We start from the raw sequence: 19,602 nt of genomic DNA, 5'->3' as shown, positions 1-19,602 counted from the left end.
ATAATTCATGTATATTAAGCATTCTAACCGTCCACTAATAGCTATAGTGGGCTATTTACCATTTAAACATAAGTTTATTATATAACTAAACCCTTTAATAAAAGAAAACATATAGTGATTAACTTTTACGGTTTTTACAATTTAGTCTTTGTACCTTAATTTCTAATTGTTTAATAAAATTATCGGACCGAAATTGAATTACTCTATAATATACTCGTAAATATTAATTAATAATATTTACAGAATCAATCATCAAAAATAGGGTTCTAAAACCACCATTTTCAGGACCATTGAAAAACAGACTGTTAAATTACATGACTTTAAACCTCAAAATGAATAGATACTCAAAAAATACTTATGAAATTAAAAAAAAATTTAAATCTATCAATTGTGGTTACACTCTTTCAAAATTTAAAATTTAATCTCTATATATTATTTTTGAGACATTAAATCTCTATAATTTTTTATTTAAAAATCTTGGTCCTCCATTTAGTTTTATCCTTAAAACTAACAATGTCAAAAGTAAAATGATTTTTTTAGCCCTCAATATTTATATTTTTTTTGTCAATTGAGTCATTACCCTTTAAAAGTACATAATAAATTAAAAAAATTATATTTTAAATAATTACTCTTTAAATTTCAAAAAATAAAAATATAAACGATTTAAAAAATATAAACAAAAATTCTAAAATTCGATGTTATCTAAACTGGACTAGATCGACCAGTCAAACTAGGAACCAATTGGGATATTGGTTCGGTGAGAGGTAAAAAAGCAGTTGACTCGCAAACCAGTACGAAATGGTTGAACTGAGCAAAAAAAATCAGTTGAACCGATTTCGAACTAGTTTGACCAATTGGTTCCTCAAACGATCGGTCCAACCAATTCAAAGCAAATAAATTATTAAAAAATCAAAAATAAAAATATTAAAAATTATAGTCGATTCAATTGTCAGCCCAATTAATTTTTTTAACCTGATTCAACCAGCCTATATCAGTTCACAAGTCAATTAGTTTTAAAATTTTTAAACTTTTTTAGCCTTCAACATTTGCAATTTTTTTATCAATTGTCCATACCATTTAAAAGTATGTAATTTTTAAAAAAATTAATTTTTTTATTTTAAACAAAAAAATTATATTTTTATAAAAAAATTAAAATATATGAAAAAATTAAAAAAATATTTAAAAATAAAAATATTTTAAAAATATAAAAATATTCATCTTATTTAGCTAATGTTTAATAGGGATTATTATAGATTTCGTTATGTTAGCAAGTCTCGAAAACTTCATATAATTAAGAGACTTATATAGATTAATGTAGATAGATGGAGAGCACTTTATCTGTTTAAGTAAGGAAAATTATTTGCGAGAATGCATTTGATTGTATTGTGATTTTATAAGCTAAGCTCTCATAGAGAGAATTTAGGCTTAGTTTAACATTACTTCTTAAAAGTGCTTTTAGGCCAAAAATTACTTTTGAGCAAAAGCTAAAATTTTCTATTTTTACTTTTGACTAAAAAAATACTTTTGCAAAGCATTTTTTTGTCCCAAAAGTACTTTTGAAAAGCTCAAAAGTATCTTATTTAGTAATGTTTTTATCTCAAAAGTGTTTCTTATAAGCAATGCTAAACTGATTCTTAATGGTGAAAGTTTCACTCTTCAAAGGTACAAGAGTAAAGAAATTGTCATTGGGGGTACGATAGGTTTAGAATTACTAGTTGTAAGTGTTTGAATATAATGAATACTTATCACTGAAGAAACTATATTGCGTAAACAAACTCTAATGCCCCTATTACTTTGTGTTCTCACAATACTCGAAGAAGTGTCTAACTTTCCAAATTGCTACTTAGCTTATTACTTATCAAAATAATTTGATGAAAAGAAAAAATATACAAACTTACTTGAACAAAATGTATTAGTAGGTAAATTGTTTTTAATATATCAACCAAAAATGGGGACCGGGGGTTGGGGATCTAATTGGGTAGATCCCTATAATTCCCTCACCTAATACCTTCTAAACACATGTGGTCAAACGAAAAAATTCCACCAACAAAGCAGCCCCACAGCTCCAAATGAATTGGATACATTCATAACATCCATCACTGTATTTTCATTGAAACCTTACAAAAATAGATGTTACATCAATGATGAAAGCCTCCTTAGCCATTAAATTTCTTCAAGTGAAAATACTTCCACAGACAACAGTCATATTTACTAACAATCTCATCTCAACAGCTTGGTTTGTTTGTGGGGTTGATTAGAGGAGAGATGAGTAGGCACAATCAAATATGGTTGAATCAGGAAAGATTGGACGGTCCACAATCTCTGTCCCTCTCGAATAAGGTGGTGTGATCACGTGACTCACACACTCATGATTCGGCGTTTTTCATGATCATACTAATCAACCATCTCTCACCGTTTATCACAACCCAACCTCCATTTTCATCCCTTGATCACCTTCTTATCCTTAATACTTCCATTCTTCCTTTGCCTCTCTAATCCGTCTCTTATTTTAGTACACAAACCCCTTTTTCCCCCTTTTCCCTATCTGAAATTCACCGCAGAATCAAAAAGACCAGGTAACCTTGTGTTTTATTATAATTGCCCATCTCTTTTTTTTTCTTTCTTTTATTATTTACATTTATTGCGTTAATCCTTTTTTAAAGTATGAACTTGGGATCTTATTTGTTTTGGAAAGATGATGTTTCGATTCTAAAGAAAGGCAACGATCTATTTTCTTCCTTTAACATGTGGATCAATATTGCATTTTTATGTTCGGGTTTTAGGAAAGGATGGGTTTACGTTTTGTGGGTGTTTCTTATAATTGATTCTTTATTGATTATTCAGATGTTTATTGGTTATGATGGGCTGTTCTCTTTTTCTTTTAATGTTCTTCCTGAATTTAGGCTTTTGAAGCAACAATTGTGAAAATGGAAAATGGCGTAGTAATGGTAGACAACAAGATTGCGGAAGAAAGAGTTGCCAATGAGGAAGTGGAGGTGAGGGTTGCTGGGGATTCCGGTGAAACAAAAGAACCGGTAGATGAGGTTTTTGGGGAGGCAATTGCAACACAGGAGATTTTGCAAGAACAGGCAGAAAAACCTGGAGTAGATGGCAGCAGTTTAGTTGACGATGCAATTGGAAATGTTGAGACATTTGGTGATACTGGTTCAGAGGTAGTTAAGGAGAATTTGAATTTAGAACCTAAAGAAGAGACCTTTCAAGAGGCTGTTGAGGTTCTAACTGAGGTTGGAGCTCTGGAGAATGCGGTTGCAAGTGAAGTAGGAACTCTGGAGGTTGTGGCAGAGTCGGTGGACCAGCAGCAAGGGGAGAGTGTTAGTGGTGGTGTGGTGCTGGATAAGATTGACGAGGGAGGGACTGAAATGGGCGAAAGGACTGATGAATTGAATAGTGGGAAGGAAGTACCTGAAGTCAGTGGTACCAGAGAAACAGAAGTTCCGAGGGACAAGGAAAAAAGAAATCTCAAGTTTGATGCGGTCATGGAGATGCCTGTAAAAGGAGATACTTATCAGGGAAAAGAAAGTACGGAAGTAAAAGGTGCCACAGCTGATCTTGATTCAGTAGATGGTGGTGACAAAGATGAAAAAGCAAATAAGGCTTTTGCTGCTGCGGAGGATACCATGAATGGAGAAGTAAAAGATTTATCTGATGCTAGGGGTATGAAGAATAATGGTGAGATTGATGAACTGAGAGATATGCTGTCTGAGCCAAGTAAATCTGTTGAAGAGACAGTTGCTTCTGCAGTCGGGAACTTATCCTCTTCAGAAAAGTTCACAGATGAGATGAATGAGAAGATTGAGGTTGGTAAAGCTGATTTGAGAACAGAGGTTCATGATAGTTTTCAATCTCGGCTCCCTGATGAAATGGTGGGTAATAAATGTCAAGATATTGATTTTGTGACTGAACAATCTGATGATAAAACAGAGAAAAATCAGCAAAATAAGCAAAGCACCCCAGTGACCCTAGAGCAGGAAGTGCAACATGCTCCAGGATCTTCAGTGTCTGCAAAAGCCGAAGAGATTGGGAAGAAAGCAGACATAACTCAGGAGCCTAAGACAAACACCTCTGTGACTAAAGAATGTTTAAGTGTTCCTGCTCCGGCATTGGCATCATCTGTTAAATCTACAAACCTTGCTACCCCTTCTCATCCTGCTGGCCTTGGGCGTGCTGCTCCGCTATTGGAACCTGCCCCCAGGGTGGTGCAGCAGCCTCGTGTGAATGGAAGTGTCTCTCAAGCACAGGCACAGGGACATCAAATTGAAGATCCTGGTAATGTGGAGGTTGAGGAGAATGATGAGACTCGTGAAAAGCTTCAGTTGATTAGAGTTAAGTTTTTGCGGCTTGCAAATAGGCTCGGGCAGACTCCCCATAATGTTGTTGTGGCACAGGTTTTGTACAGACTAGGATTAGCTGAGCAGCTCCGGGGGAGAAATGGAGGCCGGGTTGGTGCCTTCAGCTTTGACCGTGCAAGTGCTATGGCTGAACAGCTTGAGGCAGCTGGAAATGAACCCCTTGATTTTGCCTGTACAATTATGGTCCTTGGGAAGACAGGAGTTGGTAAAAGTGCTACTATTAATTCAATATTTGATGAAATCAAGTTTGGCACTGATGCTTTCCAGACTGGTACCAATAAGGTTCAGGATGTTGTGGGTACTGTGCATGGTATTAAGGTTCGTGTAATTGACACACCAGGCCTTCTTCCTTCCTGGTCTGACCAATGCCAGAATGAGAAGATCCTTCACTCTGTTAAGCGTTTCATCAAGAAAACACCTCCAGATATTGTGTTGTACCTCGATAGGTTGGACATGCAAACGAGGGATTTTGGTGATATGCCCCTTTTGCGTACCATAACTGATATCTTTGGTCCATCTATATGGTTTAATGCAATTGTGGTTTTGACTCATGCAGCTTCTGCTCCACCAGATGGTCCAAATGGTACTGCTTCTAGTTATGACATGTTTGTCACTCAGCGTTCTCATGTTGTACAGCAGGCTATTCGTCAGGCAGCTGGGGATATGCGACTCATGAATCCTGTTTCGTTAGTGGAGAATCACTCTGCATGTAGAACAAATAGGGCAGGCCAGAGAGTATTGCCAAATGGTCAGGTCTGGAAGCCTCATTTGTTGTTGCTTTCCTTTGCATCTAAAATTCTGGCGGAGGCAAACACACTTTTGAAGTTGCAAGATACTCCTCCAGGGAAGCCTTTTGCAACTCGAACAAGAGCACCTCCTTTACCTTTCCTTCTTTCATCTCTTCTTCAATCAAGACCACAAGTTAAGCTTCCTGAAGAGCAGTATGGCGATGAGGATGGATTAGATGATGATTTGGATGAATCCTCAGACTCTGAGGATGAACCAGAATATGATGAGCTGCCACCTTTCAAGCGGTTGAGTAAAGCACAAATAGCAAAGCTTAGTAAAGCTCAGAAGAAAGCATATTTTGACGAGTTGGAATATAGGGAAAAGCTTTTTATGAAGAAACAACTGAAGGAAGAGAAAAAGCGGCGAAAGATGATGAAGAAAATGGCTGCTGCAGCCAAGGATCTGCCAAGTGAGTACGGTGAAAATGCAGAAGAAGAAAGTAGTGGTGCTTCTTCTGTTCCAGTTCCCATGCCAGATTTGGTGTTGCCTGCTTCTTTTGATTCTGATAATCCAACTCATCGCTATCGTTCCCTTGATTCCTCCAACCCATGGCTTGTTAGGCCTGTTCTAGATACACATGGTTGGGATCATGATGTTGGTTACGAAGGTATTAATGTCGAAAGACTGTTTGTTGCAAAAGAGAAATTTCCTATTTCATTTTCTGGCCAGATTACAAAGGACAAAAGGGATGCCAATGTCCAAATGGAACTAGCCAGTTCTTTAAAGCATGGGGAAGGTAAAGCAACTTCAGTGGGTTTTGATATGCAGACTGTTGGAAAGGACTTAGCCTATACACTGCGCAGCGAGACCAGGTTTAGTAATCTGAAGAAGAATAAGGCAACAGCTGGCATCTCAGTTACACTCTTAGGTGATGCACTATCAGCTGGAATGAAATTTGAAGACAAACTGATTGCTAATAAGCAGTTCCAGGTAGTCATGACTGGGGGTGCTATGACAGGACGCGGCGATCTTGCTTATGGGGGCAGCTTGGAAGCACAATTGAGGGATAAAGATTACCCTCTGGGTCGCTCCTTATCTACACTTGGTCTATCTATCATGGATTGGCATGGAGATCTCGCCATTGGATGCAATATACAATCACAGGTACCTGTTGGACGGTCTACAAATCTAATAGCTCGTGCCAATCTGAATAACAAAGGCGCAGGACAAGTCAGTTTACGAATAAATAGCTCTGAGCAGCTTCAGCTTGCTTTGACTTCTCTCTTTCCATTACTGAAAAAACTATTTGACTATTTCCATCAAGTTCAGTATGGACAATGATGAAAATTAGGTTGGCTACGGAAATGACATTTTTAAAAATGGCCATATCTCTGTGGTCTTTCAAGAGGTGAGTGAAACATTGAAAGTAAGGTGCTGAAATTTCTATAATATTTTTCTACCATTTCTTTTATCTTTGCTGGATATGGTGATTGTAGTTTCTTTGGTTAGATATTTTGCATAATAAGGTTATTTTTGTTCCCATGGAACCATCCTCAAATCAAGAATTGCTTCTTTTCTCACTTGCCTACATTATTAAAATACTATAGAATATATGTAGCCAAAATATTCTACAAGTTGGTGATGATGAGGTGACATTTCAATATTCATCAGGGCCGGAATTAGAAATGTAGTGGCACATGATAAAAGATCACTTGCACGGGGTTAATTTGCAGGTGACATTGCCTGTGAATTAGCTTTTATGGAGCATAAAGCAGCGATGAGGACGCCCCTAGTGGAACCCATGAGGGCCCCTATTCATGTGTAACAGCTGCAATTGAATTGTAAGGGAGTTGAGAAGGGCAGTCGTGGCTTTCCTCAGGAGAGTTTTATAGGGGTCTCCTCTCCCTCGAAGGTCTCCTCAAAGGGTCATGTCAGTCCCATTTCGATTGGCGGCCAGTGGCCCATGAAAAAGAGCAACCTTTGACTCAGGGTTCAGTACTCTCCCGTATTATTTGTACTCTGGCATTGCCCAGTATTCGGAAATATAGTCACAACAGTGTCGTTGATAACATGGAATATAATTTCTGTAATAACAAAAAAAAATAAAAAAAAAAAAAAAAAATAGTATTAAAAAAATACTTATAAAAACACAACAACTACTTGATTTTTTTTTTGATTATCATGTTATATTTTTAGATCAACGCTCATCCATGTCATCATGTATCGCAGTTATCAAGGTACCAATGATTCCTTTATTGGTTGAGATCAAGCTCCGCTACAGTTCACGTATAATAGTAGAAGCTAGTTTCATACAATACGAGAGGGTTTTCTTTGAAGTATACTTTATACCCGATGCCATCGAAATGAACCATGACTGATGACGACCCTTAAATATTAAAGATTCCGAAGGTGAACTTACTGATGTGAACAAACCGATGCTTCTTAAGGGCAATGGTTGGCCATAGATATTTTGTTTTTACTACTAGTATTTTAACTTTTTTTTAAGATAATTAAAAACTACTCTACTGTTTGTATTGCGGTTGAAAGTGATTTTAAAAGAATGTTTCTTTGAAAAGTATAGTAAAAAAAGTGCTGTAAAAAGATATAGGTTGTTAAAATTAGAATTAGTTTATGAAAGTATTTTTGAAAAGTTTGATAGTGTTTACCATTGTTGGTAAAAAGTGTTTTTGAGAAGATAAAATGTTAAGAGATAAAAAAGATAACTTCATACCCGTATTATTTGTACTCTGCATTGCCCAGTATTCGGAAATATAGTCACAACAGTGTCGTTGATAACATGGGAATATAACTTCTGCTGTACATCCAAACAATACAAACACGATATACAAACATAGCACGAAAAATAACACGGATACGTAGATTACCGTTATGTAACTCAAGAAAGCTGAAACTCTAGCGTTATAGAAAACAACAACAACAACTACACGTCTGATCTGTTTTGGGTTCGAGCCTTCTGAAATGTGAGCGTGCATGTGTATATTGACTTGTTTAGATTCACTACGCTTCAGCTCCATGTTCATCATTGTATGTTTTCGGCCCTAGTTATATCTAATGTTGTTTACCCAATGATTCCTTTATTGGTTGAGATCAAGCTCCGCTACAGTTCACGTATAATAGTAGAAGCTAGTTTCATACAATACGAGAGGGTTTTCTTTGAAGTATACTTTATACCCGATGCCTAAAAATCACTTCTCCAAAATTTAAAAGCTAAAAATTTTTATTTTTTGGCTTGGGTTAAAACCCCAATTTAAATCAAATGTTTGGTTTTAAAATCGACTTGTTTATTTTTATTTTTTGAAATTAAGGTTTGAGTTGAAAAGTGTTTTCAACCTCAATGGTAAGTAAAGCTTAGTGTTTTTTATTGTCACCAAGAAATGCAGTTGAAGGTTAAAACATTCATTATAGATACGATAATAGTAACTAGTTAAGTTATATGATATTTAAATAGTTTAATATAATGATATATGAAATATAAATTTTAAATACATTTTAAGTAATTAATATATATTTTTTAAAATTAATATCATATAAAATATTTTAAAAAAATCAAATATAATAAATAAGATTTAAAAATTAATATAATGATATTCAAATAATTTAATATAATGATATATAAAATATAAATTAATCTAATTTTTATATACCTTTTAAATAGTTAATATAAATAAGGGTATTTTGATTATGATAGTAGATAGCGTCCTAGTACTGCTTGTACCAGTCGGATAGCACTCTTCCAATAGTAAACCGAAACAATAAACTTTAGGTTCCATTCCGGTACAAGTTTCGGTCAATATCAGTCGTATCGGTGCGTACCTATTAATTTTGTCCGTGCCATCCGAAATATGGTATACTGGTCGGTACCAAAAAATAATTTTAAAATATACTTTAAAATTAAATTTAATCTTTTATTATTTATTTTAAATTTGTTGAATTATGAATTGTTATATGTATAATATGGAATGATCTTATTGTTTAATTTATGAAATAAATTTTTTACCTTGTTTATCTTTAATTTGTTTAGGGATTGTTTGGTAAACAGAGTTTTGGACATTTTTTAGCTGATTTGGGCACAAATGGAAGATTGATAGTCAAATTCTCTAATTGTAATATTTGGTGAAGGGAGGTTTGCAAGCGTTTATTGAGCTAAAACCTTCAAAACAAAATATATAGAGATGAGCAATGTTTTTCACAATTGATTGCGAATGAGATATGTGGAATGACATATATGACCATGTTTACTCAAAAATTACTCTATTTACCACATGCTCTCATACCTGATAGGGGTGCTAAAATATTAGTAGCCTCTATTTTCCCATTTTCACTTTCACCTTTAAAATTTAAAGTAAATCTCAAAAAGAAAAAAACTCCATCGTAAATGTACAAAAATTAACTATGGAGATTCATTTGCAAAATGATTACATCTATTAAGGTTAGTTATTTCTATACTTTTAAATTGCTGTATTTTTTTTTTGTCTTTATTTGCTGAAATTTTCTACCCCTTTAAGTCGATTTTTTCCTCCCTATTAGTTGATTTTTTTCCATGTATTTCATCTTTTTTTGTCCTTGTAATTTGAATTTATGGTCCCTATAATTCTTTTTTTTTGTTTTGTAGTTCATTTTTTTTCCTCCAAGTCAAATTTTTTCTCGCTATAATTCGATATTTTTTCTCTGCAAATTGAATTTTTTTTATCTTTATAATTCAAATTTTTTAGTCCATGTAGTTCTTTTTTTCCCTATAAGTCGATTTTTCCCCAATTCAACCCTTTTTCTTTTGTCTCTATAATTTGATTTGTTTGTCCCTATAAATCAACCTTTTTTGTCTCTGTAATTTGAACTTTTTTTTATTTATTGTTTTTCCCTATCAGTTATGGTTCATCAAAATATGATTTTTTTATCAAAAACAATTTGCATTATATTTTCTATTTTTACATTATACTTGTTCTAAAAACTTTTTTTTTGCCATCGATCTCTACCTCCTATCATTAATCTTTAGTGAAATAATTTTGTATAGGAAATATTTGCATGATTATAGTTGAGAATTCGAGGTTAGTTTGCAATGGTCTCTGTTTCATTGGCTACCTGCTTGTTCAAATATCTGTTTTTGATGCCATAAGTTTGATTGTATTGCCATTTGTCTCTTATATTTACACCAAATTACCTCCTCTTAAATGCTTTGTTGTCTCACAGAAACGAACCAAATTACATAATGTGCTGCATGGTATTTATTATTATTAGCAATATTGAATTGGAATGTTTATTGGTGTTTTTGGTTGAGCTATATAATTAAAGTAAGTGAATTTTTTTAGAGCTATGTATCGCCTGTGGTTTCCGGAGCCTATGGACTCAATGGCTTGTGGGTTCTATTCCATGTCCCACGGTTCTGTCCCGGCAAAACTGGGTTTAACGTCTGCCGACTCGGTTTTGTCTCCTTCTTTAGCATCTACCTAAGCTAACCCATCGCCTACAAACAACCACTTTCTCGTTCTAATCTGTTTTCCTTTTACATCGAATTTGAAACCCAAATTTTTATTTTTAAGATATGGATTTCAATTAATTTGTTGGGAGCTTTGCTTGCTCGACTTGATTATGTTACTGATGGCAGTTTATTGATTATAATAGCAGAGATTTGTTTTATGATAATTTGGAGCGAAAGAAAATGCCGTCCAAGAAGAGGAGAAGAAAGGAAGAGAGACCCAAGATCCACCCCAAAAACAAATACTCCGATAACCCGCCCGATTTCGCTCTTTTAGCCTCTTTATACCCTACCTTTAAACCCTTTGTCTTCTACACTCGCGAAGGCCGACCCAGAATCGACTGGACTGACTTCAATGCCACCCGTGAACTCACCCGCGTCCTTCTCCTTCACGACCACAACCTCCATTGGTGAACACTCTAGGCTTGCTTCTTCTTTACATATTGCTGTTATTCTTTATTAACTTGAAATGGATTTTAACAGGTGGATTCCTCATGGGCAGCTCTGCCCTACAGTGCCCAACCGCTCCAACTACATCCATTGGATTGAAGATCTTCTCTCTTCTCACATCATTCCCAGAGATAACACCAATGGAGGTAATGTGAGGGGATTTGATATAGGAACTGGAGCCAACTGTATCTACCCTCTTCTTGGCGCATCGCTATTTGGCTGGAGCTTTGTTGCATCAGGTATTTTTTTTAAAATGTTTTTCGCCTTAGTTTGCTTAATTATTCTGTTCATAATCCATTAATGTCTCATGTGAAATTCTGGGTTTTAAACCTTGCTCTACTTGATTGCAGATATGACTGATGTAGCTATAGAGTGGGCAGAGAGAAATGTTAAAAACAATCCAAATATTTCAGAATTAATTGAGATTAGAAAAGTTAAATGTTCTCAAAACACCCTTTCTCCTGAGGGGTTAAGTGGTGAGTCTAGCTATTCTGAGGAAAGAGAAGGTTTGCCGTCTTCTTCCCTTGATATATCAGCAAGTGAAGATAAGAGCTATTATGGACCCGCTATACTTGTTGATGTGGTAAGGGATGGTGAGACCTTTGACTTCTGCATGTGTAATCCCCCATTTTTTGAAAGCTTTGAGGAAGCAGGATTGAATCCGAAGACTTCTTGCGGTGGAACTTATGAGGAGATGGTCTGCCCTGGTGGTGAAAAGGCCTTTATTACACGTATTATTGAAGATAGTGTTGTGCTGAAGCAATCTTTCCGGTATTATTCTCAGGGATATCTCCACCTCGTTTAGCTTAAGTTGTTACATTCACTTAATGCTAACCTTTAAGTTTGCGCTTAGGTGGTATACGTCAATGGTTGGAAGGAAAGTGAATCTCAAATTCCTAGTGTCAAAGCTTCGAGAGGTTGGAGTTACTGTAGTAAAAACAACTGAGTTTGTCCAAGGGAAAACATTTCGATGGGGACTTGCTTGGTCTTTTGTGCCTCCTGCAAAGAAGATAGTTACACCTCATGTGACTGAAAAGAACATTCTCTCTTTCATGCTTGAGGTTTGGCTATTTTCTTTAGTTTGTCTTAATAATGTTCAAGTTTCTTTTCTCCACAAGCTTATTTGGAGGTATTATCCGACATTGACATCAGATGGATATCTACATTGCTTTTTGCCCTGTTTCTAGTTAGACCTTGATGCAGCTTAAAATTTAGTAATACAACTCAAAGGCATATCTGAACCATTGTGAGATTCATTGTTCAGAATTTTAAAAGACATAAAAGAAATAGCTGTACGAACATTCATATTAAAGGGTCAATTTTTCACATTAGTCGACACATGCACAAAGTATCTTCAATTCTTATTATTATGCATCTCTAGCTGCTTGTATGGAGATATAATTTAAATCTATAGGCTTCTTTTTCTCTTTTATCTATATGTTTTTATGAGATGTTGCATTTTCTTTTTCTTAGTTTTATGACATTGCTCTTTTGAACTTCTCTTCTTCCTAGGGTATTCAACGCCAGTTTGGTGCAATACATGTACTCCAGTCAGTTGAATCCTTTTTCCTAGCTGGTGGAGCATCTTGTAAATTGAATGCCTCTTCTTTTGTGGTTGATGTAAGCAATATTTCTGTCCACTTATCATAGTGTCTTTTGACGTTGTATGAAAATTTGCTCTATGCTTACTCGCAAGACAATCTCATTTTAATAGATTACTGCATCAGCTGATCACTGCAATGCTCTGCTGAACAATGACGTAAAATATATTGATGAAGTTGCAAGTTGCAGCAATGTGCAAGAGGCACCCTCAAACCTGTGTTTTCGTATTTTGGTATGGTTACCTCAATTTTCTTGAATACAATTTGACCTGTGGTCAGGACTCTATACATGATTGCAATATTTGTTTTCAGGTCTTTCAGCAAATCCCAGGCACACTACTTGTTAAAGGATCATTACAGCATAGAGATAGCGCACTCTCAGGTTTTCACTTACTGTTTTCCTAATCTTTATGGAACTCAATGTTCTTACCTTTGATGGTGTTTTTGAAGCTTACCTGACCACCACAATAATCCTTGATCTATCAAATCTGAATTGGACATGCAGCCATTAACTTGCTGAATGCTTCCTGTAATTGAAGTCATTAAAACCTATCATTTACCAGAATAGCAGACCTGTCTGACCAAGGCCAAGTCCAAATACTTCAGATCAAGTAGCAAGAAATAGAATGTGAAATTCTATCTCGTTTTTCTTTTCTCAATTATACGGGAAGTCTAGAAACCCACCTTAGTACCCAAATATTGGCCATGCATATAATATTTTACTTTTAGTCTCTGTGAGTTGTTACATGATAAGAAAAGTTCCTGTTATGTGTGTGTGTGTGTGTGGAGAGGGGGGGGGGGTTATATACATATATATTTCATACAGTCTTCATCAATCTTCATTGATGCTGTTTGATTCCCAGCCATTCTGTTATTTTGACTTGGTGTTTAACTGTATGTTTCGTTTTCTGTTGGACCTATGATGTACTCTTAATTTTAGACTACTCAAATACTTGGACTATAATTTTTCTCTTATTCGCAGGATTGTTCTCCTCAATAATCCAACAGTTGGAGGCTTCACTGAGACAAAAGTTTTGCAAAGAGAAGACTGGCACCAATTATATCTAGGCTCCTAATCACATTATTCAGCGATGCAACATTTAGATTCCATAAATTTGAAGCTCATGTTTAGGACACATAACTGCTCCTACTGGGGGCTTGCTACTGCCCTCTGAAAGGCAATGTATGTACTAACTACTGAGCCATAAACACGGTACATGCTTGGAAACTTTAAATCATAAACTTATAAGCGTCTTGAGCCGAAAATGTGCCTTTTTCTTTCTCTTTCTTTTCCTGAAAAGTTAAGGCCTGTTGGCCCAGCTTATAAGGGCTTTAAGAATTGCAGAAAAACCGAAAGCTGAAAGTATCAAAACTAGCCAATCCAACAAGAATATAAATATGCAAAATGCTATACACATTATATACTGCATTACAAACAAATTTGCATGCTTGTAGAAACTAGGTACTGCAAAAGAAATGTCTACTGAAGATGAGAAAAAGTTGACAGACTCGTCAACACTCGCCATGGACCCGGGCGTGTGTAAGGCCAACACAAGCATCAACAAAATCCTCACCAATAAAATCTGTAGAGAATACTTGCAACCTATTGGCGCAACCTTCAGCAAAGCACCGATTGATGAACAGCCTAGCATATCCATGAATTCGGCCTGTCACTGGTCTAACGCATACCACAGGATTATCTGGCTGTGCTGTCACTGTGTTCTCCACTCTGTAGAAGAAATACCTTGATGAAACTGGTGCTTGGTCACTCAAATACTTCAAATTACTATCAAACTTTGTGGATGGCAAATCTGTGTCAATCCAATTGTCCTTGAGATATTCAGCACTGCAGAATGGAGACCCTGGTTTAGGCTGAGGTGAGTTTCTTGGTTTCCAGACACAGATAATCCTCTTTGGCAACAATTCTGCAATTGTTTTGCCAAAGACGTAATCATCCTGGTGGATGAGGTACATGCTGAGTTTTTCCTCCAAGTAATCCTCAAATTCAGGAGGATCCCGGTGCCCGTATTCAGTGCGGATCTCAAGAATTATGACCTCGGACGTTGTCTTGAACAAGAACTTCTTGACATCGTTTATGACAACATCGATGTTGTATGTCAACAAGATACCATGGCAGACACGATTGTTTTCATTAATTCTAATATCCAAAACTCTGGTGCCTAGAGCAAGCTGCTGGTAAACAGACAAAGTCTGGCATTGCGCAAAAGGCCGAGAGATGCAGGGAATTCCTATCCTGTCGGTAGCAGAATTATGAGTTCCAGGCCATACAATGTTGTTTATGTGAAGGTCCTTAGGACCAAGGCTAGCCATCCAATTCTTCCTGTCAGTAGGACGATAGTCACAACCAGGGAATGTTTCCCCGCAATTTTCATTAAGGTCAAAAAGCATTTGCTTTTCCATGGAGACTGCCTTGCGCCTTTGGATCTGTTTAGAGACCTCAGAACCCATTGAGAAGAAGAAAAAGAAGATTGCAGATTCCTTTCAAATCCTTCCTCCTCCTCCTCCTCCTCTTCTTCTTCTTGTTGGTATTTCCCTGCTTTTCCTTGTCTTTCAAGTTGCAAATTAAAAGGTTTTGTTTATGGGATTGAATATATAGCATCATGACGTCGGATAGATTGTGTTATATTGTAGGGTCGGCCTTCTAAGAGATATAGCTTTCTCAAAATTCTGTTTTCCTCTCAATTATTATCTGCTATCTATGTTTTTTTTTAATTCAAACAGTAGGTGAAAAAACTATTTTTAGTCATGTGAGCGGCTTTGAATTTCATTGCTTTATTGGTTGAGAATTAAAATTTATTTTCTCTGGGATTCTTCCACCTGTATGGCTGTCCGACATTCTGTCGAACGACGTGGTTTGTTGGTCTTTAACATTTTCAGTTCCTCCCCATTTCGTGCTAAAATCTACCTTTTTCTTCACTTGTCTCTTATCCATAAGGTGCCTGATTTTCTCAACCAATTCCCATTTCCCAATTGCACCATATATACTTGAAAGCAATACATACAGGCTGCTTTTCTCCCCAGTTCTATATTTCCATGGATTCTAGAAACACCGAGAAGGGCATTCCATACCTGGCTATCATGCTTCAGATGGTTCATTGTTGATGCTCCACGTTGAGAAGGTTGGGGAGCTAAATTTAAAAAGGTTAGCAGGATTCTTGGATTTGCTCCACTATTGAAGTGTTTTGAAGAGCATGGCTTGAATTATTAGATACGGATATTATTAAGAATTCTACTTCTTAACCTTTTTTTGGAGTATAAGTGTTTTTTCTCTCCCTCTCCTTGTTGATCAAACTGTGCACTTGCACTCAAGTTTGCAAATAGCATTCTTCTTGCTAAAATGAGTTATATGAGTGCAATTTCTACTAAACTACCATTATATCTATTATTTTCATAACTTCTCTTCCATTACTCTCATTATCCGGTAATTCACAAACACAATCTTATGAATTAATTAACATCTCTCCTACGTTCTAAAAGAATGTCATAATCAACTGGCTATCAAGCTTTAGATGGTTCATCAACTGGTCGAAACGAGCAGCTCCACCTAGGAGATCAATCAAACACGTATAATGTTGTTGGTCGGAAAGTATGCCATAATCAAAAGAAATGCATTGAAAATACCTACTTGAACAAGGCCGGAGTGGCTGGCTACATGCATTGACCATAACAGCAAAAGTGGTCCTGTCCTATCTGGCTTCACTCCCATTTTTACCATGTTATCAAACATTTCACTGCCTCTACACTATGGCCATATTGTGCCAATGCAGAAAACTTTGTGTTCCACAATACAGGAACCTGCTTATTATGAGTAAGACCAAAATTCCATTTGCCAACTTTAAGACAGTCGCATTTCGAATACATATCAACGAGAGAACTGACAACTATCATGTTTGGCCTAAAATTAGTTTGTATCAAACAAGCATGTATTTGTCTACCATGTGGAAGTGAAGCTATACTAGCACAAGCACAAACACAACTACTAAACGTAAACTGATCAGGTCTAAACTCTACATGCCGTCATCCTCATAAAAAAACTCAAGCGCCTTATTCCCCATGCCATTTCTGACATAACCAAAGCTGATTTTTTTCAAGCATCTCATTAGCTGATTCCAAATCTCCCCATTGGTCATACCCCGAAACCAAAGTCGTCCAAACAAGAACATCTTTTACTTTCATCTCATCAAGCAACTCCCTACCCTCTCCCATCTTCCCACATTTCACATTACCATTAAAAATGAAACAATAACAGAGATTTTTACCCTAATAATATTATTTTAATATTTTTTTACCAAAATGATGAAGGCTAATTTTTCTAAGGCCAAATCAAATGTGTTAATGATGATTTGAAGAAGTTGAGCCCCATTTATTAAATTGGAAGGGACAAGACCCGACCACTACCCAAATCCCCCAACCCAACATTAAACCCACTAACCCTAATAGATACTACCATCCCACAAACCACTATAAAAATGATAGGCGTCGAAACCACAAAAAATAATTCCTACAAAACAACTCTAAATAGTAGTAAAGAGTGGTAGTAGAGTCGAGTTCACAGGGATTGGTGTTCTAATCAACTTTCGTGTTTAACTTGTGATCAGAATTTCTGTCGTGTCGATAGTTGTGGCTATAGTTGTGCCCACGACTCTAAACGGACCTACTGAAAAATAAACAAATAAATCAGGGGAGTTTTGAAATGTTTAGAAACTAAATAATTGAAACAGCAAAAATAAATAATTAAATTAATTAAAAATTAAATTGGAAATTAAATTCAGATTTTGTAATCAAAGATAATCAGCCTTAGCCCTAGACTCGGTGGATTTCGAATTTTTGAATCAATCATTGAAAATTAATTTTCTCCACCAAACAATAAGCTGGTTATAGTAGTTAAGAACATCCTAACCACCAATTCTTCCTCTCGTAGCTGGTCCTAGTACGACCTGCAAACCAACCCTTACCTATTAACTAACCGAGATACACGTGTTCTTGATTCAAGATTCCGGCAGCCTTGCGCTCTGAAGAACCCAACTCAAATTAACGGCCTCAACTGCGTGGGTCATTTAAACCCGATCACTTCTTCCTTGATTTGTTCTCGAAGATTCGAATACAGCACGGCCGACTCATTTCTCCAACTATCCGCAAACACGATTCCAACCCAACGTGCACTTTTTGACTTGAAACCGAGTTAACTTTAAGGGATGAGTTGTCAATCTCTATACTTAGGAAAAATGTGAATATCGATTGGAAGGATTTTTAGTATAGATACGTATCTCACGATTCCGACCAAAAAGAACACCGGCCTAAAGCTAAGATGGAATTTAGTGAAGGATGACTTTAATCATGTTTTGGTTGGCTATGATTGGATTTGTATGAAAGATGGTGAAAATTGGAAAAGAAAAGGACTTGAAAGGCAATTAGACAAATTTTGAAAGAACAAAGAATTGGAAATGAAGTAACAGAATATTACGCACCAAATTTGAGAAAAGAAAATAATTCTATTTAATTCCAAATTGAAATCAAAATGTAAAATTAAATGTGTCTTTCCTAAGTACATTAAAGCCCTAATTATACACATGGTATTTACTAATTTTGGCTTTAACTACTTTAACATATAATTAAAATAAAATAAGATTTTTTTTTCTATTTTTGGCTTTTACAAAGTCAAAAGAATCTGATGAGTCTTTGGCTTTTTTCCACATTTTTTATTCGGCCTCATTTCATTGATTGTGTTTCAATTTGGTCCTTTTCTGCTCATTTTTTACTCTTAGCATCTCAATTGCATCCCTAACAAGATTAAAACATAAAAGCTCTAATTCAGTGAGATAAATTCAAAAATTAACCAAATTAAACACAAAAAGTCATGCAAATTAACATGTTATCAAATCTCCCCTACTTAGCTCATGCTTGTCCTCAAACATATTGTTCCTTCGAACATTAGAAATTATTCTACAATATATTAAAAATCGAGCCCCTTTCCCAGTTACTCAATTCAAACAGTCTCTCTCTTTTTTCTTTTTTCTTTTAGGCTCGGTTAACAGAGTGTTTGTAAGTTCTCGATTTGTCACTCGAACATTTTTTTGCTAGATGAAATGACAACCCAAGCACCTCACCCCGGTTACTAAATTCGGTCACGTTTTCGAAACTTTCACTCATAACTTGAGCCTTTATTTATTTATTTTTGATTTTATTTATTTATTTATGTGCAAGCAAATATTTTTTCCAAACAATCAATTATATGAAAAATCTAGTTACATATATCGACCTTAAAACACAAATGTCAACTAATTTAGATACTTGAACACTTTAATTCAAAAATTGCCCAATTGTCCAAATTGACTAAGTAATGAGATTAGAGGCTCAATGTCGAAATAAACTATCGAATAAATCTAGCATAAGATTGAAAATATGCAAAAGAGAGACATGCAGCAAAAATCATGCATATTTACCATTTCAACCCTTAATCTATGCTTGTCCTCAAGCATGTTTTATATGAAATAAAAGACAGTAGCCCAAATAACAAGTAAAAAGAAAGGTTAAGAATACTCCCCATGTGTATTTTAACGATGTTGTCGGTGTTGGGGGTAACGACTTTGAAGGATGCCGAGGATTGTAGAGACTTGGGTTTCCATTGTTCCAAGTCGAGCTTCGATCTGGCTTAAACGTGCTTTCACAGGTAGAAGTTGTTCCTCTTGCTCCCTAGTAGTGAATTGTGGATGTTGGCGAAAGATCATATTTCCTCGAGTAGTTCGTGTACCTGGAGGAACCAAATAACAAGCAGTAGGGGTGCCAGCAAGCAAACCCATAGAATCCAAACAATATTTATCTAGGCTATCCATACTAAATGCACATGTTAAGGACGAGAAATCAACTTCAGAAGGAAAAAGTTGGGAGGTTAAATTCGTAATAGATGACCCAAGTATTAGTGGACGATTACATTGCA

General features: G+C 35.8%; 4 protein-coding genes across 5 annotated transcripts in view; 2 read left to right on the top strand and 2 right to left on the bottom strand.

Annotated features, from left to right (window-relative positions):
• The first annotated feature begins 2,307 nt into the window (after positions 1–2,307).
• Positions 2,308–6,570, top strand: LOC107945041 (translocase of chloroplast 120, chloroplastic). Its single transcript, XM_016878865.2, has 2 exons — positions 2,308–2,576; positions 2,904–6,570. Exon 2 carries the CDS (start codon positions 2,928–2,930, stop codon positions 6,438–6,440), a length of 3,513 nt encoding a protein of 1,170 aa, XP_016734354.1. The 5' UTR covers positions 2,308–2,576; positions 2,904–2,927; the 3' UTR covers positions 6,441–6,570.
• Positions 6,571–9,657: 3,087 nt separating this feature from the next.
• On the top strand, positions 9,658–13,910 carry LOC107945042 (RNA N6-adenosine-methyltransferase mettl16). Of its 2 annotated transcripts, none has more exons than XM_016878867.2 (9): positions 9,658–10,165; positions 10,743–11,003; positions 11,077–11,282; positions 11,394–11,814; positions 11,897–12,104; positions 12,556–12,663; positions 12,758–12,877; positions 12,957–13,026; positions 13,627–13,910. In XM_016878867.2, exons 1-9 carry the CDS (start codon positions 10,143–10,145, stop codon positions 13,710–13,712), a joined length of 1,503 nt encoding a protein of 500 aa, XP_016734356.1. In that variant the 5' UTR covers positions 9,658–10,142; the 3' UTR covers positions 13,713–13,910. The 2 variants fall into 2 exon arrangements, with proteins under 2 accessions (XP_016734356.1, XP_016734355.1); XM_016878866.2 differs by having other exon boundaries at positions 9,807–10,165; positions 10,740–11,003.
• A 246-nt stretch (positions 13,911–14,156) lies between these two features.
• LOC107945043 (uncharacterized) lies at positions 14,157–16,020 on the bottom strand. Its single transcript, XM_016878869.2, has one exon. It carries the CDS (start codon positions 15,111–15,113, stop codon positions 14,157–14,159), a length of 957 nt encoding a protein of 318 aa, XP_016734358.1. The 5' UTR covers positions 15,114–16,020.
• Positions 15,430–19,602, bottom strand: part of LOC107940424 (pentatricopeptide repeat-containing protein At2g21090) — a 36,220-nt gene continuing 32,047 nt past the window's right edge. Inside the window, 7 exon segments of the mRNA XM_016873847.2 lie at positions 15,430–15,668; positions 15,671–15,755; positions 16,154–16,284; positions 16,287–16,394; positions 16,397–16,684; positions 16,687–16,739; positions 16,741–16,925. Of these exon segments, the coding sequence (XP_016729336.2) occupies positions 15,430–15,668; positions 15,671–15,755; positions 16,154–16,284; positions 16,287–16,394; positions 16,397–16,684; positions 16,687–16,739; positions 16,741–16,925 (1,089 nt within the window).

This window comes from Gossypium hirsutum, chromosome D12, assembly GCF_007990345.1.
Source record: "Gossypium hirsutum isolate 1008001.06 chromosome D12, Gossypium_hirsutum_v2.1, whole genome shotgun sequence".
In the NCBI taxonomy this organism is placed as follows: Eukaryota; Viridiplantae; Streptophyta; class Magnoliopsida; order Malvales; family Malvaceae; genus Gossypium; species Gossypium hirsutum.
Note: the sequence above shows the minus strand (reverse complement) of the source record. Positions and strands in the feature narration are given on the sequence as shown.